The sequence below is a fragment of the Trachypithecus francoisi genome, unplaced genomic scaffold (assembly GCF_009764315.1).
Source record: "Trachypithecus francoisi isolate TF-2019V2 unplaced genomic scaffold, Tfra_2.0 Lachesis_group0, whole genome shotgun sequence".
Lineage (NCBI taxonomy): Eukaryota > Metazoa > Chordata > Mammalia > Primates > Cercopithecidae > Trachypithecus > Trachypithecus francoisi.
Genome location: NW_022681453.1, coordinates 7446239 through 7470411, shown reverse-complemented (window position 1 = coordinate 7470411; position 24173 = coordinate 7446239). Strand labels below are relative to the sequence as shown.

General features: G+C 41.1%; 2 protein-coding genes across 3 annotated transcripts in view; one reads left to right on the top strand and one right to left on the bottom strand.

Moving 5' to 3' along the window:
- Positions 1–24173, top strand: part of KCNAB1 (potassium voltage-gated channel subfamily A member regulatory beta subunit 1) — a 448855-nt gene that overhangs the window by 53895 nt on the left and 370787 nt on the right. The gene's annotated exons all lie outside the window — the stretch shown is intronic.
- LOC117079498 (U5 small nuclear ribonucleoprotein 40 kDa protein-like) lies at positions 11966–13016 on the bottom strand. The gene has a single exon (XM_033203423.1). It carries the CDS (start codon positions 13014–13016, stop codon positions 12012–12014), a length of 1005 nt encoding a protein of 334 aa, XP_033059314.1. The 3' UTR covers positions 11966–12011.

Below are 24173 nucleotides of genomic sequence, written 5' to 3'. Positions count from 1 at the left end.
ACTCTACAAGCCAGAAGAGAGTGGGGGCCAATATTCAACGTTCTTAAAGAAAAGAATTTTCAACCCAGAATTTCATATCCAGCCAAACTAAGTTTCATCAGTGAAGGAGAAATAAAATCCTTTACAGATAAGCAAATGCTTAGAGATTTTGTCACCACCAGGCCTGCCTTACAAGAGACCCTGAAGGAAGCCCTAAACATGGAAAGGAACAACCGGTACCAGCCATTGCAAAAACATGCCAAAATGTAAAGACCATCGAGGCTAGGAAGAAACTGCATCAACTAATGAGCAAAATAACCAGTTAATATCATAATGGCAGGATCAAGTTCACACATAACAATATTAACCTTAAATGCGAATGGACTAAATGCTCCAATTAAAAGACACAGACTGGCAAACTGGATAAAGAGTCAAGACCCATCAGTCTGCTGTATTCAGGAGACCCATCTCACACGCAGAGACATACATAGGCTCAAAATAAAGGGATGGAGGAAGATCTACCAAGCAAATGGAGAACAAAAAAAAAAAAGCAGGGGTTGCAATCCTAGTCTCTGATAAAACAGACTTTAAACCATCAAAGATCAAAAGAGACAAAGAAGGCCATTACATAATGGTAAAGGGATCAATTCAACAGGAAGAGCTAACTATCCTAAATATATATGCACCCAATACAGGAGCACCCAAATTCATAAAGCAAGTCCTTAGAGACTTACAAAGAGACTTAGACTCCCATACAATAATAATGGGAGACTTCAACACTCCACTGTCAACATTAGACAGATCAACGAGACAGAAAGTTAACAAGGATATCCAGGAATTGAACTCATCTCTGCACCAAGTGGACCTAATAGACATCTATAGAACTCTCCACCCCAAATCAACAGAATATACATTCTTCTCAGCACCACATCGCACTTATTCCAAAATTGACCACATCATTGGAAGTAAAGCACTCCTCAGCAAATGTACAAGAACAGAAATTATAACAAACTGTCTCTCAGACCACAGTGCAATCAAACTAGAACTCAGGACTAAGAAACTCAATCAAAACCGCTCAACTACATGGAAACTGAACAACCTGCTCCTGAATGACTACTGGGTACATAACGAAATGAAAGCAGAAATAAAGATGTTCTTTGAAACCAATGAGAACAAAGATACAACATACCAGAATCTCTGGGACACATTTAAAGCAGTGTGTAGAGGGAAATTTATAGCACTAAATCCCCACAAGAGAAAGCAGGAAAGATCTAAAATGGACACTCTAACATCACAATGAAAAGAACTAGAGAAGCAAGAGCAAGCACATTCAAAGGCTAGCAGAAGGCAAGAAATAACTAAGATCAGAGCAGGACTGAAGGAGATAGAGACACAAAAAAACCTCCAAAAAATCAATGAATCCAGGAGTTGGTTTTTTGAAAAGATCAACAAAATTGACAGACCGCTAGCAAGACTAATAAAGAAGAAAAGAGAGAGGAATCAAATAGACGCAATAAAAAATGATAAAGGGGATATCACCACGGACCCCACAGAAGTACAAACTAGCATCAGAGAATACTATAAACACCTCTACGCAAATCAACTAGAAAAGCTAGAAGAAATGGATAATTTCCTGGACACTTACACTCTTCCAAGACTAAACCAGGAAGAAGTTGAATCCCTGAATAGACCAATAGCAGGCTCTGAAATTGAGGCAATAATTAATAGCCTACCCACCAAAAAAAGTCCAGGACCAGATGGATTCACAGCTGAATTCTACCAGAGGTACAAGGAGGAGCTGGTACCATTCCTTCTGAAACTATTCCAATCAATAGTAAAAGAGGGAATCCTCCCTAACTCATTTTATGAGGCCAACATCATCCTGATACCAAAGCCTGGGGGAGACACAATAAAAAAAGAGAATCTTAGACCAATATCCCTGATGAACATCAATGCAAAAATCCTCAATAAAATACTAGGAAACCGGATTCCGCAGCACATCTAAAAGCTTATCCACCATGATCAAGTGGGCTTCATCCCTGGGATGCAAGGCTGGTTCAACATTCGCAAATCAATAAACGTAATCCAGCATCTAAACAGAACCAAAGACAAGAACCACATGATTATCTCAATAGATGCAGAAAAGGCCTTTGACAAAATTCAACAGCCCTTCATGCTAAAAATGCTCAATAAATTCGGTATTGATGGAACGTACCTCAAAATAATAAGAGCTATTTATGACAAACCCACAGCCAATATCATACTGAATGGGCAAAAACTGGAAAAATTCCCTTTGAAAACTGGCACAAGACAGGGATGCCCTCTCTCACCACTCCTATTCAACATAGTGTTGGAAGTTCTGGCTAGGGCAATCAGGCAAGAGAAAGAAATGAAGGCTACCAGTTAGGAAAAGAAGAAGTCAAATTGTCCCTTTTGCAGATGACATGATTGTATATTTGCAAAACCCCATTGTCTCAGCCCAAAGTCTCCTTAAGCTGATAAGCAACTTCAGCAAAGTCTCAGGATACAAAATTAATGTGCAAAAATCACAAGCATTCTTATACACCAGTAACACACAAACAGAGAGCCAGATCATGAATGAACTTCCATTCACAATTGCTTCAAAGAGAATAAAACACCTAGGAATCCAACTTACAAGGGATGTAAAGGACCTCTTCAAGGAGAACTACAAACCACTGCTCAGTGAAATCAAAGAGGACACAAACAAATGGAAGAACATACCATGCTCATGGATAGGAAGAATCAATATCGTGAAAATGGCCATACTGCCCAAGGTTATTATAGATTCAATGCCATCCCCATCAAGCTACCAATGACTTTCTTCACAGAATTGGAAAAAACTGCTTTAAAGTTCATATGGAACCAAAAAAGAGCCCGCATTGCCAAGACAATCCTAAGTCAAAAGAACAAAGCTGGAGGCATCATGCTACCTGACTTCAAACTATACTACAAGGCTACAGTAACCAAAACAGCATGGTACTGGTACCAAAACAGAGATATAGACCAATGGAACCGAACAGAGTCCTCAGAAATAATACCACACATCTACAACCATCTGATCTTTGACAAACCTGAGAGAAACAAGAAATGGGGAAAGGATTCCTTATTTAATAAATGGTGCTGGAAAAATTGGCTAGCCATAAGCAGAAAGCTGAAACTGGATCCTTTCCTTACTCCTTATACGAAAATTAATTCAAGATGGATTAGAGACTTAAATGTTAGACCTAATACCATAAAAACCCTAGAAGAAAACCTAGGTAGTACCATTCAGGACATAGGCATGGGCAAGGACTTCATGTCTAAAACACCAAAAGCAACGGCAACAAAAGCCAAAATTGACAAATGGAATCTAATTAAACTAAGGAGCTTCTGCACAGCAAAAGAAACTACCATCAGAGTGAACAGGCAACCTACAGAATGGGAGAAAATTTTTGCAATCTACTAATCTGACAAAGGGCTAATATACAGAACCTACAAAGAACTCAAACAAATTTACAAGAAAAAGACAAACAACCCCATCAAAAAGTGGGCAAAGGATATGAACAGACATTTCTCAAAAGAAGACATTCATACAGCCAACAGACACATGAAAAAATGCTCATCATCACTGGCCATCAGAGAAATGCAAATCAAACCCACAATGAGATACCATCTCACACCAGTTAGAATGGCAATCATTAAAAAGTCTGGAAACAACAGGTGCTGGAGAGGATGTGGAGGAATAGGAACACTTTTACACTGTTGGTGGGATTGTAAACTAGTTCAACCATTATGGAAAACAGTATGGCAATTCCTCAAGGATCTAGAACTAGATGTACCAGATGACCCAGCCATCCCATTACTGGGTATATACCCAAAGGATTATAAATCATTCTGCTATAGAGACACATGCACATGTATGTTTATTGCGGCACTATTCACAATAGCAAAGACTTGGAATCGACCCAAATGTCCATCTGTGACAGACTGGATTAAGAAAATGTGGCTCATATACACCATGGAATACTATGCAGCCATAAAAAAGGATGAGTTTGCATCCTTTGTAGGGACATGGATGCAGCTGGAAACCATCATTCTTAGCAAACTATCACAGGAACAGAAAACCAAACACTGCACGTTCTCACTCATCGGTGGGAACTGAACAATGAGATCACTTGGGAAGGGGAACATCACACACCGGGGCCTATCATGGGGAGGGGGTAGGGGGGAGAGGGGAGGGATTGCAATGGGAGTTATACCTGATGTTAATGACGAATTGATGGGTAAAAAAAAATAATAATAAGAAAAATAAGATAAAAATAAAAAAAATGGGAGAACATACCATTCTCATGGATAGGAAGAATCAATATTGTTAAAGTGGCCATACTGCTCAAGATAATTTATAGATTCAATGCCATCCCCAGTAAGCTACCAATGACTTTCTTCACAGAATTGGAAAAAAATTACTTTAAAGTTCATATGGAACCAAGAAAGAGCCCACATTGCCAAGACAATCCTAAGCAAAAAGATCAAAGCTGGAGGCATCATGCTACCTGAGTTCAAACTATACTACAAGCCTACAGTAACCAAAACAGCATGGTACTGGTACCAAAACAGAGATACAACCCAATGGAACAGAACAGAGCCGTCAGAAATAACACCACACGTCTACAACCATCTGATCTTTGACAAGCCTGATAAAAACAAGAAATAGGGGAAAGGATTCCCTATTTAATAAATGGTCCTTGGAAACCTGGCTAACCATATGTAGAAAGCTGAAACTGGATCCCTTCCTTACACCTTATACAAAAATTAATTCAAGATGGATTAAAGACTTCAATGTTAGACCTAACACCATAAAAACCCTAGAAGATAACCTAGGCAATACCATTCAGGACATAGGCATGGGCAAGGACTTCATGACTAAAACACCAAAAGCAATGGCAACAAAAGCCAAAATAGACAAATGGGATCTAATTAAACAAAAGAGCTTCTGCACAGAAAAAGAATCTACTATCAGAGTGAACAGGCAACCTACAGAATGGGAGAAAATTTTTGCAATCTACCCATCTGACAAAGGGCTAATATCCAGAATCTACAAAGAACTTAAACAAATTTACAAGAAAAAAAGTCAAACAACCCCATCAAAAAGTTGGCGAAGGATATGAGCAGACACTTCTCAAAAGAAGACATTTATGCAGCCAACAGACACATGAAAAAATGCTCATCATCACTGGCCATCAGAGAAATGCAAATCAAACCCACAATGAGATACCATCTCACACCAGTTAGAATGGTGATCATTAAAAAGTCAGGAAACAACAGGTGCTGGAGAGGATGTGGAGAAACAGGAACACTTTAACACTATTGATTGGACTGTATACTAGTTCAACCATTGTGGAAGACAGTGTGGTAATTCCTCAGGGACCTAGAACTAGAAATACCATTTGTCCCAGTGATCCCATTACTGGGTACATACCCAAAGGATTATAAATCATGCTACTATAAAGACACATGCACACATATGTTTATTGTGGCAGTATTCACAATAGCAGAGACTTGGAACCAACCCAAATGTCCATCAATGATAGACTGGGTTAGGAAAATGTGGCACGTTTATACCATGGAATATGTGCAGCCATAAAAAGGGATGAGTTAATGTCCTTTGTAGGGACATGGATGAAGCTGGAAACCATCATTCTGAGCAAACTGTTGCAAGGACAGAAAAGCAAACACCACATGTTCTCACTCATAGGTGGGAACTGAACCATGAGAACACTTGGACACAGGAAGGGGAACATCACCTACAGTGGCCTGTTATGGGGTGGGGCGAGGAGGGAGGGATAGCATTAAGAGAAATACCTAATATAAATGACAAGTTAATGGGTGCAGCACAGCAACATGTCACATGTATACATATGTAACAAACCTGCACGTTGTGCACATGTACCCTAGAACTTAAAGTATAATTTAAAAAAATACGGTTTGACTCTGTGTCCCCACCCATATCCGATGTGGAATGGTAGTCCCCATATATTGAAGGTGGGTCGTGATGGGAGGTGATTGGATCATGGGAGTGGTTTCTAATGGTCAGCACCATCCCCCTAGTGCTGTCTCGTGATAGAGTTCTCATGAGATCGGACATTTTGAAAGTATGTGGTGCTTCCCCCACTTGCTCTCTTCCTGTCCTGCTCCACCATGGTAAGATGTGCTTGCTTTCCCTTCACTTTCCGCCGTGATTGTACGTTTCCTGCAGCCTCCCCAGTCATGTAGAACTGTGAGTTAGTTAAACCTCATTTCTTTATAAATTACCCAGCTTCAGAGAGTTCTTTACAGCAGTGTGAAAATGGACTAATACAGTCTTCTTTCAGTTTCTGTTCAAAGTTCATTTTAAGTCCAGTGCCCTGATCAATCATATTCCCAAGGAGGCCCTTCTTCCCTCTACTGCCCAAGGATACTCATCCTGAGAACTGACTCTTCTATGGGCTCAGAAGGCCTCCCAGCTTCCTGTTTCTCTTGGGGCCAAGCACATTGTGTTTTCTGATCAGCTGAATGTCTTCTCCAAAGTGGGATGAAGATAGAGGAATTAGGATCAATTGAACAATTTGTCCCTATGGGGCCAATCGTCATTGTCATCGGTTTCCCTTCCTAAGAATTTTTTTTTTTTTTTTTTTACTAAGTGCAACATTTCCCTGAAAATGTGGCTTTACCTATTCTTATGGTTTTATGAAGTCATAGAGAAAGCAGCAACTGCAATTATTGGCATTCCGGCTCCTCCTGTGGTTGATACCTACAATTTCTGTTGCAAAGGATACTTGTCCAAGAATACTTGGAACTACATCTGATACAGCTTGGAGGTACATGTCATTAGTTGCAAATTGCCAAGTCCTGTTTAAGCCACAAAACGAAGTGTCATCATGGCTGTGCTCCAGAAAGGGCAAATATGGATTTTTGGTATAGTAGCTACTATCCATCAGTCAGCTATTTGTTATTTGGAAATTGCTGATGACAATTGTATCCAAACTTTGCCACCTGTTTTGCAGTGCACAGTTTAGCCTGGTTCTACCATTCACTACAATTCATGGGTTACATATAATAATATTCAGCCTCTCCTTGGTTTCCAACATGTTCCGGTTAACCATATTGCTCCCAACTTCTGTCTCATGTCATTACTTGGTATGCACACCCCAAACATTGAGTCCTATTGGAACAAATGTAAAGCAAAGTGCAAGACCACAAGAGGAGTTTATCATATGTTGGACTTATATATGGCCAAATTTATGTGGTGTGATTGATTTGGAAATGTTTTCAATTCCCTTTTGCTGCACATGGCAGAACAATCTCCTGTTAACTAATACGATGTTTTGACTGTTGGTTTTAGTATGTTTTGGTATAAATATCCAAGGACAGATCTTTCAGTTGAATACATCTGAGAAACAAGTTGTTCAATTGATCCAGGAATTACATACACTGCTCTTTGGGGGTGAGTTGGCTTTTACCCAATTGTGTATGTCTACCTTTGTGTGAGCGACACAAGGATAAGAATTTATAGTTGATTAAGTATGTTGCCGAAGACCATTTCTGTCAACTCGGAGCACCAGATCATAGTTAGAAGCTTCACACATACACACACACACACACACACACACTCACACACACTCACACACACTTAAATCAGTTCCCATTTATATCATTTTGACCTGTATTGCCCCTTGCAGGAACATCCATTGTAAGAGTAAGAATAGTCTATATTGGTTTCTCTCTTATATAAATGTCATTGAATAATTGCTTTCCTGAAGAATCCTCATCCATATGACTACATTTTAAACACAAATTTCTCCCCAGTGGTCCTTTGGCCATGGAGAAATTAGCATTAACTATAAAGCAGAGTGCTTGAAAGGAGTTCCTTGAGGGAAATTGGGATCACAAGTGGGAAAGAGATTTATACTTTTCATTTAACGGCAATATGTACTTCATCCAATTTTACATCATTAGGACCATTAAAGGGCAGGAATGTGAAATACATCCTCTCTGAAGACAATTCTTCATATTCATATAACGTTTTCTGCTTTAAGAAGCCAATCACAAGAAAGAGTCCAATGTGAACGTACTCTGCTGTTCAAAGTGTTTATTTCGAGGGCTCTTCATTTCCCCTGCACCCTCCAGAGAGTTAAAACACTACAGGGCCTCTAATCTCTACCTACATCACTGTCTTCTCTGGACAGTCAGTTTCTGAAAATTTCTTTTGAAATCAGTGACAAAAATGCCTAGCCTATTAGTGGATTCCATTTTGTAAGCTTATTTTTACAAATCACAGACTTCTCTAATATCATTGTAATTATTCAATCTGACCAAGTGATTTCTGGGAGTAAAACGTATTTGAGGCTGTGTATATCAGCTAAGGGTGTTCTTTAATGAGAAATCTTATCACACACACCTTCTGAATACATTTCAACTGCACACAGGACTGGGTTTTGTATTTCTTGGCAATATGCCAAGAAAAATCTCTAGGAACAAGGCTAGCATTTGATGCCCAGTGGATTCACACATAAACCTGGCAATTTTCTTTGGATCTGTACTCATCAGAAGCTGTTATTAAACCAGATACTATGAGCAAACACACTCTTAAGTCCCTCTGGAGGGAATGTGTGACAGACAGAGGAACAGCAGAGTTTTATAACAGAATTTTGAAGCCTTGCCCTTCTGTGTAATTCAAATGGCTTTTTTTTTTTTTTTTTTTTTTTTTTTTTTTTTTTAGAGAGAGAGTCTTGCTTTGTTGTCCAGGCTGGAATGCCATGGTGCAATCTCAGCTCACTGCAACCTCCGCCTCCCAGGCTCAAGCAATTCTCATGCCTCAGTTTCCTGAGTAGTGGGGATTACAGGTGCCCGCCACCAAGCCCGGCTAATTTTTGTATTTTTTGTGGAGACAGGGTTTTGCCATGTTGGCTGGGCTGGTCTCAAACTCCTGACCTCAAGCAATCCACCCTCCTCGGCCTTCAAAAATGCTGGGATTACAGGCTTAAGCCAGCACATCTGGCCATCAAATGGCATTTTTCAAAAGGGAATGAGGATGGTGACATGATTGGTTACTTATTCCCAGGTCAGTGGTTAGTGGCAAGTGGCCACTGAGAGTAGACAGTGGCCTTTCTAGGTAATCGGAGATAGTCAGCGTGAAGTCATAGAGTAGACAAGACAAGGGGATAAAACCTTAGGCCAAAGGACTGAGGTAGGACCTGGAAAGTCCCAGGGGAATACTGGAGGCTGAGAACACTCTCTGAGCTGGGTTTTGCTAGCCATGGAGAGATCCCAGGGCATCCAATGCCTTTTAAGCTAGAACAGTTCCAATCTACCCATGTGGCCCCACATAACTTTGCCAATACCTCTAGATGTAAAGGTCCTTCTGTCATCGGGCAGTTTCTTTCAGAAGCCAGTGTGCGTATTTTTTTCACTTGTGGACCTTAAACATTTTGCTTCTAGGGAAAGACATGTAAGGCTCATCGACAGCACCTGGCAAGTGTTTAGAAAAGGCTTCTCCTCTGGAGAGAAAGAAAAGCCTGGAAGAAGATTTGAATGTCGGATGCCTCAATTCACTGCCGTCAACGTCTAAGAGGGGCAGGGACCCTGGTCACAAGGCCCTGCCACAAAATCTGTCAGTTGGGTAGAAATTGACTCAGCACTTTTCTTCTTAACAAGCTCAGCCCTAATTTCACTCTCAGGGCAACAGAACCATTATCAAGATGGCTGGTGAGATAACCAGGGTGTTTCTGAGATGAGGGAGGGAGGGTGTAATAAGACAATGGGAAGAGGAGGGTCTAAAAAACACCAAAAAATTCAACACCTGGAAGTGAAACTCTTCCTAGTTTTAAGTAATTAGTTATAAATGTTAAACGTGCTAGAAATGGGTTATGAATCATTCAGGTAATAAGAGCAATTACTGTCCAGCTGTCAGTAGAAAAGAAAATAGCATAGTTCATCTGGATTTTACTTCCAGGTCTATCCAACTGTCAGTGGGAGTCTCATTCAAGCCCCTTAACCTCTCTAGGGACCTCAGTTTCCCCATCTTTAAATGACAGCATTAATTCTAAGTTTCATCCAGTTTTATTAACACTATGTAACAAAAAAAAATGCAACAAATCATATGTGATGGTTAATTTTATATGTCAACTTGACAGGGCCACAGGGTGCCCAGATGTTTGTTTCAATGTTATTTCTGGGTATGTCTGTGTGTTTCCAATGAGATCAGCATTTGTACCAGAGGATTGTGTAAACCAGATTGCCCTTCCTGATGTGAGTGGCCATCATCCAATCAGTTGAGGACCTGAATAGAACAAAAGATGGAGGAAGGCAGAATTCACTCTCTTTGCCCAATTGATTGAGCTGGGACGTTGGCCTTCTGCCCTCAGACAGTGACATGTACCATTGGCTCTCCTGGTCCTCAGGCCTTCAGACTCAGACTGGAACTATACCACCAACTTTCCTGGGTCTCCAGTTTGCAGACTATTGATTATGGGACTTTTAAGCCTCCATAATCATATGAACAAATTCCTTCTAATGATCTCTTTATATTTACCTCCTATTAGTTCTGGTTCTCTAGAGAACTCTGACTAATACATTATACATTTGGGGACAAAGATACTGCTCAAGGCTAGCCTTCTTATCTCCAGTTTTACTGAAAATAATTTTAGGAACTAAACACTTGGTATTTTTTCTCTTTGTTCCCTTCAAGTAATAATTAATTTTTAGTGTTTTGTTCTTGGGTAGGAATTAGAAACATTATGTAGCTGGCAGAGGGCTACATGCTGAGCTTATAAGGAGGAGCTGCTTTCTGCAGCCAGTTTCTTGATGAGAATTCAGCAGGAGGAGCTCTTTAGCTGTGTGAACAGTCAGTCATCAGAAGGGTAGGTAGTTAGCAAGATCTATGGTATTCAGCAAAATAAAATTCTCCCAGCAGAGAATGCCATGCTTCTTTACTCATTAAGGGATGGGTGAGCCCTTCCCTGACACCCTGACTGTTCCAGCCTATAGTCGAAGTATCAATGGGAAATCAGGGACCCATATGTGCCAAGTCCTTTTTTAGGTCTCTTCTTTAAAGCTGGTTAGCTACCCCTATACGTCAGAGTGCCTGAGGTCAAGAAGAGCTGGAGGGGCTGATATTTAGCCAACGAGGTCGCTTCCACTGACCCTTTTGTTCTCATAGCAGCCCAGCCTCCCATCAGGAGGCATGGAGCCCCACCAATGCAGGGGTCTAAAAAGGCACCAGGAAGACTGGGCTTGGGCTGCCAATGAGGTGGCATCTGTCAGTGAGCTTCCACTTTTAGAAGACATGACAGCTTCTAGCTAACTGTACCAGATGCTTGTTGTTGAACTCTTCCTCAAGTCTGCAAGTGGAATTCTTCAGGGAAACATGGTGTTTCTCTGGCTGCCACAATATTTATTTATTTACCTACTCAACTATTTGGTGGAGAACGTCACAGGGCTTAGAGTGGTCTCAGCCAAATTGTCAGTTAATGAGGCTTCTGATCTGTTGCAGTGAATTTGGATTTTTACCCTTCAGGACTGTCATCAACAGAAAACAGAGGTGCTTTAGGTTTGTTTGTTTGTTTTTAAGGCTTTTAATACAAAATCACAGAGAAATACAGAAAGAAAATATCATACAAGCCAATTACTAAATAAAAAAAAAATCCCAACCAGCAAATTTGTCACATTGGGCAGGCATTACAAAACAGGATGAAAGAAAAAGAAAAAATAAAATAAAACACTCCCTGAAATCTGGCAGGTGGATTTTAGAGGCCATGGGGAGCTTGCCTTAGTTATCCTGGTGAAATGGGATAGCAGTCGTTTTTGGAATATGGCCACCGCCTCCTCTGTTTCTTGCCAGTAATGGTCATCTGAAGGGAGGGTACTAGCCTGGGCAACAAATATTTGACATCACTTATGCAGTCTGAGGTCTCAAAGACAAGTAGCTTTGGAGTCTTCCATTCCATATCCCACACAGTCTCAATGCTGTCACTCGATGCTGAGATAATGATGGGCTAGTCAGGGTGGAAAGCAACTTCACTGATGGAGCCAGCATGGCCAGGCAGCTTATACAATATTCTCCTGCTTGTGGTATCCCACACATACACAAACCTGTCAGCTGAGCTACCTGCTATTTTGCTTCCATCAGGTGACCAAGAACATCTTAGAAGGTTCTTTTCAAAGTTGTGCACATTTCCTTGAAATATCTTTACACACCTCCCTTTGGGGGCAAATGGCCAGACATCCCAGACAAGAACTGTATTGTCCATTGCATTGGACAAGAGATAAGAGCCTTCAGAACTTAAGCTCAGGCCAGTCACCGAATCTGCATGGCCTGTCATGGTGTACATTAGTTTGTTCTGGTGCAGGTCCCAGACCTTGATATCATTGTCTATTCCACCAGAAATAATCTGACCACTTGTGTCATTGAAGGTCACAGCTAACACCAGGTACATGTTCCAAAATGTTTGGATAGCTGCTTTCTTCCAGATGTCCCAAAACTTAACTGCCATCGTCACCGCTAGTGCAAACAAGCTGGCTAGATAACAGGAATTCACAAAAGAAGTATGTCCCTTTAGCCTTTTAACCCTCTTGCCTGTTTCACTATCCCACACAGCCACAGTTTTATCTGTGGATGCTGAGAAGAGGATACTGCTATCTGTGTTGTAGTGCAGTTCCATCACTGCTGCACTGTGTCCCTTCAGTATGGCAGTGTTATCACAGTCACCATATACATTCCACGACAATATCAGTCGGTCAAATCCTGCAGATGCAAAGATGGATTCCTTGGGGTGGAACTTGAAGAAGTGTACTTCCCCTTCATATCCAGAGAGCAGCATGATTGGAGCTTGAAGGGAGGAACACCTTGGAGGTCCTGCTTGCAGCAAAGCTTCCGGCATCGCCGGCTTCTGGCCGGCTCCAGGGCCCGACCCAGCCGCTCTCAACAGCAACTCATGCCGCTGCCGCTTGACTGGGACCAGGGGTAACTCTGGGCCCCTATGCTTCTGCTGTTCTGTCATGGTGGCAACTGGATGGTGCTTTGGGTTTTTGAGGCCCACCTGCCTCCATTTTTGTGCCACTTCCTCCGTGGAGCTCTCCCATCCCTCAATGCACAGGGTCCCTGTAGTTCCTGTGTCCCTTCCCCATCCTTCATATCTGCTTGCAGCTACTCCACAGCTTTTTGGAGGCAATATGATGACTTCAACTTTATTGTGTGTGACAATGACTTCTGTTGTTTCTCCAGGGACATCTGCATTTGAATAGTACAAAATCCGTTAACCCACAAAGCAATTTCAGGCAAAAGTTTAAGAGGAAACTGGGGAGTTCTTATAGAGTGGGGCTCATACCACATCTCTCCAATCACGTTATGTGGGGTTCTAACCCTGAATCACACCTGGCCAATCCTGCTCACTATACCCAGACACTTCTTAAAATTGCCTGGGAAATTGCTAACGCAAATTTGAACTTATGGTTATAATTAATTAATTATTATTATTATTATTTTTTGAAACGGAGTCTGGCTCTGTCGCCCAGGCTGGAGTGCAGTGGCACGATCTCGGCCCACAGCAAGCTCCGCCTCCCAGGTTCACGCCATTCTCCTGCCTCAGCCTCCCGAGTAATTGGGACTACAGGCCACCCCGCCTTGCTAATTTTTTGTATTTTTACTAGAGACGGGGTTTCACCGTATTAGCCAGGAAAGTCTTGATCTCCTGACCTCGTGATCTGCCCGTCTCAGCCTCCCAAAGTGCTGGTATTACAGGCGTGAGCCACCGCGCCTGGCCGATTTTAATTTTTTTGAGAATTTATCAAAAGCCATGGATCCTCTTCCCATTTGAATGTACACATGCATACTTTTTTTTTTTTTTCCTTGCGACAGAGTCTCCCCATGTCGCCCAGGCTGGAGTGCAATGGCACAATCTCGGCTCACTGCCACCTCCGCCTGCCTAGTTCAAATGATTCTCCTTCCTCTGCCTCTGGAGTAACTGGGATTACAGGTGCCCGCCACCAGACCCAGCTAATTTTTGTATTTTTAGTAGAGACTGGGTTTCACCATATTGGCCAGGCTGGTCTCAAACTCTTGACCTCATGATCCACCCAAAGTGCTGGGATAACAGGTGTGAGCCGCTGCACCCGGCCCATATACAAATTTTACATACAATTTTAGGAAGGGTCACCAGACTTCGTAGAGCTATTCTTGGGATCCCAGGTAAAGAAAGTTTGGTATTTGAAGTAAGGAGACCTGGATTCGAGTTTCCACTGTGATTTGAGGCAAGCTTTCCGTGTTCCTGTGAACCTGCTTTCTTGCCTGTAAAAGGAAAACTGTAGACTCTATCAGTGGTTTTCAACTAGATATAAAACTGCAGGAACACATTGACCCTCACACTCATTTAGAAACTGGGGTTGAGAACTATGAGGCAAAGAGACCTCTCCAATGACCTTTGGCTCCAGCATTCTTTGATTCTGAGGTTTTGCTCCAGAAATCCCCACAAACTTGAGAAGACACTCTTTCTACCCCTAGTGGGGAAAAGAGAAGATGTTGCATGACAGAGATGCTCAGAAGCCTGACTTCACCTTTCTTTCCACTCTGCTCCATTGTTTCATGGGAGAAAGTGGCAGAAAGGGAGTAGAGCCCTTCTAGAATTAATTCTCTTTTTGTTAAGAGTCCATCGGATTGGGGAAGGATATATCTATTCAACCTTGAAAGGATAGAGAATCTAATTCATCTTTATTTTTTGAGAACCTACTTGGCATATGGTAGGTACAGAATAAATGTGTTTTTTTACTTAATAAAATTATTTATCAAGATGTATTATTATGATTTTTTAACTAAGTAATTGTAATGAGCATCTGCTTCTCCACTCCAGTGATTCTTTGAGAATCACCAATATAATATTATATAAGGTTTTATTTTTCCTGAAGTCATTGAAATAGATATGAATTTATTGATGAATTGAAATTCAAGGAATATTTACTAAGCTTTTATTATGTGCTTGACACAGTATTTTCAAAATAGTAAAGATTTAAGAAAAGGGTTTACATTTCCATGCTAATACTATACATATATGTAAATACTACTTCTGAAACAAAATTATAGTCCATTTATACCTTTTCTTCCCATTCCAGAAGGGGGGGATATAAAATTGTATAAAATTAAAAACAATTAAAAAATATTCTTTATTATTCCCTAGTTTGGAACCCCCCCCACACCCGCCCCACCCCCTGCATTCTTCTGGTTGATTACTCTTGTTATTTCACGTGGAAGGACCCAGCCACATGTGTGTGTTTTGGGTTGGGGAAGCCGCCCATTTTGGACTCCGTTAGAAGGCATCTGTCATGGAGCTGAGCTAGCTTCACTAACAGCTTTATCTTCCTGTCTACCATTGCATGAAATGACTCTGTAAAGTAGAGTTCTGGCTGCCTGCAATGAGGGATAACCCCAGCACCAAAGGTGACAATAGAATGGACTGAAAGGGATGAGATTACACATTGCTCTGTCAATGCTGTTGCTCAAAACTATTCTCACTCAGGAAAAGACTGAATTGCTTCAAATACTGAACTTCTCCTTTAGAAAATGTATAATTGAGTATAAAGAAAATACTTTTCATTTATGACCATAGTTTTTAATGTAAATCATCCTAGTATAATAATATTAATAAATATGATTTATTATATATTATCTATGTGGTAGTCTCTGTATTAGTCACTTTAATGCTGACATTGTATCACTTAACATATATTGAACGTTTACTTTTTCAGATACCCAAGTAATTCTGTCAGCAGGCTTATTAGCTTGGTACTGTTATTGCCATCATTCTCCTTCTATAGTTGAGGAAATGAAGGCTTAGAAGGATTAAATAACCTGTCAGAGGTCACTCAGTTGATAAATGGTTGAAAGCTGGGATTCCAATCTAGCTTTTCTAATCTTATTTGTAATTCAATCCTCATGCCAATTCTATAAAGTATTTATGGACATTTCCATTTTATAGATAAGGAAGCAGACTTGGGGAGGTGAAATAATCTGATAATAGTTGCATAGGAAGTAAATGGTGGAGCCAAGCATGAAACCAAATTAGTCTGACTCATAAACCAATGCTTGTTTCATTGTGCCATACTGACTAGTTGTGGATTTAAAGCATATTACCATGTAAAAAGGGAGATACTTACCTATTTAAACTTTTAAAAGGCTAGACATTTATTTTGGTTTGCCTAACAACTTTCTTTTCTTGGGTATTCAGTATCAGAGGAAAATGCCTGGTACCTGGGGAATACCAAAAATAAAAAAAAATGACATGTTTATTACTGCTTACAATGATACATTTTCTACTTTTTTACAGTAATATTTAAGTGAATTATTCTTGCAATAAATTTTTTTAGTACAATCCAATAACTGCTTTTTGAACACCTACCACATGCAAGGCTCTGAGTTAGTTGCAATGATGATGACAGAGATGAGTAAAACGTCATCTGTCCTGAAGAATGAGGCAGGATACATGCCTCACCCAGGAGAGCAGATAGGCAAATAAGCCATAGCAGAGTGTCACACAGGCCGCAGGGAAGGAGAACAGAAATGTCACACGAAGAAGGTGGAAACAGAGATTGGCCTTGAAGATGGTACATTAGTTTGTTTGGGTTGCCACAGCAAAGTACCATAGACTAGGTGACTAAGGAACAGAAATTAATTTTCTCACAGCCCTGGACAATGGAAGTCTGAGATTAAGGTATGAGTAGGATAGGTTTCTCCTGGGGCCTCTCTCCTTGGCTCACAGAGAGCTGCCTTCTGGTTGTGTCCTCACATGGCCATCCTTTACTCTGTGTGTCTGTGTTGTAATCTCCTCTTCTTCAAAGGACACCAGCCATCTTAGATTAGAGCCCACCCTAATGATCTCATTTTAACTTAATTACCTCTTTAAAGGCTCTGTTTCCAAATACAGTCATATTCTGACATACTGAGGATTAAGCCTTCAACATACGAGTTTTGAGAGGAACAAAATTCAGCCCATGACAGATGGGCAAACTATCAAGAGAGAGGAAGTCTAGGCAGAGAAAACAACACGAGACAGAGGTTAGAAGGGAGCAGTGTGGAGTGCATTTGGGGGAGAAATTAAGTAACCCAACACGATGGAAAAAATAATGGCATTTAGGAGAGGCCCCCGACACAATGTCTTTCAGTCATTACCTGAAAGAGGAAAGGCAGTGAGGTGGGTGTAGGGGGAGTAAAGATGTTGAACTCAATTTAGGACACGTCAAGCTTGTTGTTCAATAGACGGGAATTTGAAAAGATGGGTTTAGAATATTGGAGTGCATTGGAGTATATAGAAGATTATTAAGTTATATGAAAAGTTTTACCAGGAAAGGAATTGGAGAGTTATTCATGAAAATGTTAAACTAGTTGTATTTAGAGGTAGACTACAGTTTATTTGTATTCCTTCTTTTTACTTTTTAGTGTTATTCAAAATGTTTATCATGAGCAACTTTAATAACTTTATAATTATATTAGTGTGAGGTATCCATGTTTCTTAAGTCCCTATATAAGATGGGTTTAAAATCCCTATTCCCTCACTCATCATAAGTCTAATACCTTCCACAAGATATCTAAGAATTTAGGAGCCTCTCACCCAATTAGTTTGTGGATTGTCTAAAACCTCACAGGCCCTGATCCTATTTTGTACCTCATTTATGCAGATATTGAATCAGAATTTTGCTTATTTTGTGAAGAAGCATAAAAAGGCTCATGAGAATCCTTGGCTAATATTAGAATTTATTCAAATCAGGAGAGATTGTGGGGTTTTACATTGCAGATGTGCAAGTAACCTAACATTGGCCTAGGGGCATCCTTCCTTTTTTTTTTATTTTTTTTATTTTAGGAATTGGCTTTTATTTTATTTTTTTTAATTTTTTTTTTTTAATTATACTTTAAGTTCTAGGGTACATGTGCATAACGTTTATATCATGTATAACTCCCCAATGCAATCCCTCCCTCCTCCCCCCTCCCCATGATAGGCCCCAGTGTGTGATGTTCCCCTTCCCGAGTCCAAGTGATCTCATTGTTCAGTTCCCACCTATGAGTGAGAACATGCGGTGTTTGGTTTCTCTTCTTGTGATAGTTTGCTAAGAATGATGGTTTCCAGCTGCATCCATGTCCCTACAAAGGACGCAAACTCATCCTTTTTGATGGCTGCATAGTATTCCATGGTGTATATGTGCCACATTTTCTTAATCCAGTCTGTCACAGATGGACATTTGGGTTGATTCCAAGTCTTTGCTATTGTGAATAGTGCCGCAATAAACATACGTGTGCATGTGTCTTTGTAGTAGAGTAATTTATAATCCTTTGGGTATATACCCAGTAGTGGGATGGCTGGGTCATATGGTACATCTAGTTCTAGATCCTTGAGGAATCGCCATACTGTTTTCCATAATGGTTGAACTAGTTTACAATCCCACCAACAGTGTAAAAGTGTTCCTATTTCTCCACATCCTCTCCAACATCTATTGTTTCCTGACTTTTTAATGATTGCCATTCTAACTGGTGTGAGATGGTATCTCATTGTGGTTTTGATTTGCATTTCTCTGATGGCGAGTGATGACGAGCATTTTTTCATGTGTCTGTTGGCTGTATGGATGTCTTCTTTTGAGAAATGTCTGTTCATATCCTTGCCCACTTTTTGATGGGGTTGTTTGTTTTTTTCTTGTATATTTGTTTGAGTTCTTTGTAGATTCTGGATATTAGCCCTTTGTCAGATAAGTAGGTTGCAAAATTTTTCTCCCATTCTGTAGGTTGCCTGTTCACTCTGATGGTAGTTTCTTTTGCTGTGCAAAAGCTCTTTAGTTTAATTAGATCCCATTTGTCAATTTTTGCTTTTGCTGCCGTTGCTTTTGGTGTTTTAGACATGAAGTCCTTGCCCATGCCTATGTCCTGAATGGTACTACCTAGGTTTTCTTCTAGGGTTTTTATGGTATTAGGTCTAACATTTAAGTCTCTAATCCATCTTGAATTAATTTTCCTATAAGGGGTAAGGAAAGGATCCAGTTTCAGCTTTCTGCTTATGGCTAGCCAATTTTCCCAGCACCATTTATTAAATAGGGAATCCTTTCCCCATTTCTTGTTTTTGTCAGGTTTGTCAAAGATCAGATGGCTGTAGATGTGTGGTATTATTTCTGAGGACTCTGTTCTGTTCCATTGGTCTATATCTCTGTTTTGGTACCAGTACCATGCTGTTTTGGTTACTGTAGCCTTGTAGTATAGTTTGAAGTCAGGTAGCGTGATGCCTCCAGCTTTGTCTTTTTGACTTAGGATTGTCTTGGCAATGCGGGCTCTTTTTTGGTTCCATATGAACTTTAAAGCAGTTTTTTCCAATTCTGTGAAGAAAGTCATTGGTAGCTTGATGGGGATGGCATTGAATCTATAAATAACCTTGGGCAGTATGGCCATTTTCACGATATTGATTCTTCCTATCCATGAGCATGGTATGTTCTTCCATTTGTTTGTGTCCTCTTTTATTTCACTGAGCAGTGGTTTGTAGTTCTCCTTGAAGAGGTCCTTTACATCCCTTGTAAGTTGGATTCCTAGGTATTTTATTCTCTTTGAAGCAATTGTGAATGGAAGTTCATTCCTGATTTGGCTCTCTGCTTGTCTGTTACTGGTGTATAAGAATGCTTGTGATTTTTGCACATTAATTTTGTATCCTGAGACTTTGCTGAAGTTGCTTATCAGCTTAAGGAGATTTTGGGCTGAGACGATGGGGTTTTCTAAATATACAATCATGTCATCTGCAAACAGGGACAATTTGACTTCTTCTTTTCCTAACTGGATACCCTTGATTTCTTTCTCTTGCCTGATTGCCCTAGCCAGAACTTCCAACACTATGTTGAATAGGAGTGGTGAGAGAGGGCATCCCTGTCTTGTGCCAGTTTTCAAAGGGAATTTTTCCAGTTTTTGCCCATTCAGTATGATATTGGCTGTGGGTTTGTCATAAATAGCTCTTATTATTTTGAGGTACGTTCCATCAATACCGAATTTATTGAGCGTTTTTAGCATAAAGGGCTGTTGAATTTTGTCAAAAGCCTTTTCTGCATCTATTGAGATAATCATGTGGTTCTTGTCTTTGGTTCTGTTTAGATGCTGGATTACGTTTATTGATTTGCAAATGTTGAACCAGCCTTGCATCCCAGGGATGAAGCCCACTTGATCATGGTGGATAAGCTTTTTGATGTGCTGCGGAATCCGGTTTGCCAGTATTTTATTGAGGATTTTTGCATCGATGTTCATCAGGGATATTGGTCTAAAATTCTCTTTTTTTGTTGTGTCTCTGCCAGGCTTTGGTATCAGGATGATGTTGGCCTCATAAAACGAGTTAGGGAGGATTCCCTCTTTTTCAATTGATTGGAATCGTTTCAGAAGGAATGGTACCAGCTCCTCCTTGTACCTCTGGTAGAATTCAGCTGTGAATCCATCTGGTCCTGGACTTTTTTTGGTGGGTAGGCTATTAATTATGGGCTCAATTTCAGAGCCTGCTATTGGTCTATTCAGGGATTCAACTTCTTCCTGGTTTAGTCTTGGAAGAGTGTAAGTGTCCAGGAAATTATCCATTTCTTCTAGATTTTCTAGTTGATTTGCGTAGAGGCATTTATAGTATTCTCTGATGGTTGTTTGTATTTCTGTGGGGTCGGTGGTGATATCCCCTTTATCATTTTTTATTGCATCTATTTGATTCCTCTCTCTTTTCTTCTTTATTAGTCTTGCTAGCGGTCTGTCAATTTTGTTGATCTTTTCAAAAAACCAACTCCTGGATTCATTGATTTTTTGGAGGGTTTTTTGTGTCTCTATCTCCTTCAGTTCTGCTCTGATCTTAGTTATTTCTTGCCTTCTGCTAGCTTTTGAATGTGTTTGCTCTTGCCTCTCTAGTTCTTTTAATTGTGATGTTAGAGTGTCAATTTTAGATCTTTCCTGCTTTCTCTTGTGGGCATTTAGTGCTATAAATTTCCCTCTACACACTGCTTTAAATGTGTCCCAGAGATTCTGCTATGTTGTATCTTTGTTCTCATTGGTTTCAAAAACATCTTTATTTCTGCTTTCATTTCGTTATGTACCCAGTAGTCATTCAGGAGCAGGTTGTTCAGTTTCCATGTAGTTGAGCGGTTTTGATTGAGTTTCTTAGTCCTGAGTTCTAGTTTGATTGCACTGTGGTCTGAGAGACAGTTTGTTATAATTTCTGTTCTTGTACATTTGCTGAGGAGTGCTTTACTTCCAATGATGTGGTCAATTTTGGAATAAGTGCGATGTGGTGCTGAGAAGAATGTATATTCTGTTGATTTGGGGTGGAGAGTTCTATAGATGTCTATTAGGTCCGCTTGGTGCAGAGATGAGTTCAATTCCTGGATATCCTTGTTAACTTTCTGTCTCGTTGATCTGTCTAATGTTGACAGTGGAGTGTTGAAGTCTCCCATTATTATTGTATGGGAGTCTAAGTCTCTTTGTAGGTCTCTAAGGACTTGCTTTATGAATCTGGGTGCTCCTGTATTGGGTGCATATATATTAGGAGAGTTAGCTCTTCCTGTTGAATTGATCCCTTTACCACTATGTAATGGCCTTCTTTGTCTCTTTTGATCTTTGATGGTTTAAAGTCTGTTTTATCAGAGACTAGGATTGTAACCCCTGCTTTTTTTTGTTCTCCATTTGCTTGGTAGATCTTCCTCCATCCCTTTATTTTGAGCCTATGTATGTCTCTGCATGTGAGATGGGTCTCCTGAATACAGCAGACTGATGGGTCTTGACTCTTATCCAGTTTGCCAGTCTGTGTCTTTTAATTGGAGCATTTAGTCCATTCACATTTAAGGTTAATATTGTTATGTGTGAACTTGATCCTGTCATTATGATATTAACTGGTTATTTTGCTCATTAGTTGATGCAGTTTCTTCCTAGCCTCGATGGTCTTTACATTTTGGCATGCTTTTGCAATGGCTGGTACCGGTTGTTCCTTTCCATGTTTAGGGCTTCCTTCAGGGTCTCTTGTAAGGCAGGCCTGGTGGTGACAAAATCTCTAAGCATTTGCTTATCTGTAAAGGATTTTATTTCTCCTTCACTGATGAAACTGAGTTTGGCTGGATATGAAATTCTGGGTTGAAAATTCTTTTCTTTAAGAACGTTGAATATTGGCCCCCACTCTCTTCTGGCTTGTAGAGTTTCTGCCAAGAGATCTGCTGTTAGTCTGATGGGCTTCCCTTTGTGGGTAACCGACCTTTCTCTCTGGCCGCCCTTAAGATTTTTCCTTCATTTCAACTTTGGTGAATCTGGCAATTATGTGTCTTGGAGTTGCTCTTCTGGAGGAGTATCTTTGTGGCGTTCTCTGTATTTCCTGAATTGAATGTTGGCCTGCCCTACTAGGTTGGGGAAGTTCTCCTGGATGATATCCTGAAGAGTGTTTTCCAACTTGGTTCCATTTTCCCCCTCACTTTCAGGTACCCCAATCAGACGTAGATTTGGTCTTTTTACATAATCCCATACTTCTTGCAGGCTTTGTTCATTTCTTTTTCTTCTTTTTTCTTTTGGTTTCTCTTCTCGCTTCATTTCATTCATTTGATCCTCAATCGCTGATACTCTTTCTTCCAGTTGATCGAGTCGGTTACTGAAGCTTGTGCATTTGTCACGTATTTCTCATGTCATGGTTTTCATCTCTGTCATTTCGTTTATGATCTTCTCTGCATTCATTATTCTAGCTGTCAATTCTTCCACTCTTTTTTCAAGATTTTTAGTTTCTTTGCCCTGGGTACGTAATTCCTCCTTTAGCCCTGAGAGGTTTGATGGACTGAAGCCTTCTTCTCTCATCTCGTCAAAGTCATTCTCTGACCAGCTTTGATCCATTGCTGGCGATGAGCTGCGCTCCTTTGCAGGGGGAGATGTGCTCTTATTTTTTGAATTTCCAGCTTTTCTGCCCTGCTTCTTCCCCATCTTTGTGGTTTTATCTGTCTCTGGTCTTTGGTGATGGTGACGTACTGATGGGGTTTTGGTATAGGTGTCCTTCCTGTTTGATAGTTTTCCATCTGACAGTCAGAAGGACTGTCTGTTGGTCTGTTGGAGATTGCTTGAGGTCCACTCCAGACCCTGTTTGCCTGGGTATCAGCAGCAGAAGTTGCCGAAGATAGAATATTGCTGAACAGCGAGTGTACCTGTCTGATTCTTCCTTTGGAAGTTTCCTCTCAGGGGTGACTCCACCCTGTGAGGTGTGGGGTGTCAGACTGTCCCTAGTGGGGGATGTCTCCCAGCTAGGCTACTCAGGGGTCAGGGACCCACCTGAGCAGGCAGTCTGTCCGTTCTCAGATCTCAACCTCCACGTTGGGAGATCCACGGCTCTCCCCAATGCTGTCAGACAGAGTCGTTCGCATCTGCACTGGCCCCCGCTGCTTCCCCTATTGGACTTCAGCTGTGCGCTGTCCCCAGAGGTGGAGTCTACAGAGACAGGCAGGCTTCCTTGAGCTGCTGTGAGCTCCACCCAGTTCGAGCTTCCCAGCGGCTTTGTTTACCTACTTAAGCCTCAGCAATGGCAGGCGCCCCTCCCCCAGCCTCGCTGCTGCCTTGCGGATATATCGCGGCCGACTGCTGTGTTAGCAGTGAGGGTGGCTCCGTGGGCGTGGGACCCTCCCGGCCAGGTGTGGGATATATTCTCCTGGTGTGCCTGTTTCCTTAAAGCGCAGTATTGGGGTGGGAGTTACCCGATTTTCCAGGTGTTGTGTGTCTCAGTTCCCCTGGCTAGGAAAACGGATTTCCTTCCCCCTTGCGCTTCCAGGTGAGGCGATGCCTCGCCCTGCTTCAGCTCACGCTGGTCAGGCTGCAGCAGCTGACCAGCACCAATTGTCCGGCATTCCCTAGAGAGATGACCCCAGTACCTCAGTTGAAAATGCAGAAATCACCGGTCTTCTGTGTCACTCGCGCTGGGAGTTGGAGACTGGAGCTGTTCCTATTTGGCCATCTTGCTCCGCCCCCAGGGGCATCCTTCTTAAAGAGCCCCTCAGCCATTTCTACCAACTCAGCCTAAGTTTATGCCACTCATCTCTACTTTTCCTCTGGCGGACACTTCTCCTTCACCCTTATTTTCCTAATTTCTTCCATTTTCTTAAGAAAATCAGTTTAGCCTTCTTTATATTCTACTCCTTCTTTCCAGGTTCCCCCTGCCCTCGGG

Excerpts from the sequence above, each read along its gene's own strand:
- LOC117079498 (XM_033203423.1), bottom strand. The coding sequence starts at position 13,016 with ATGACAGAACAGCAGAAGCATAGGGGCCCAGAGTTACCCCTGGTCCCA.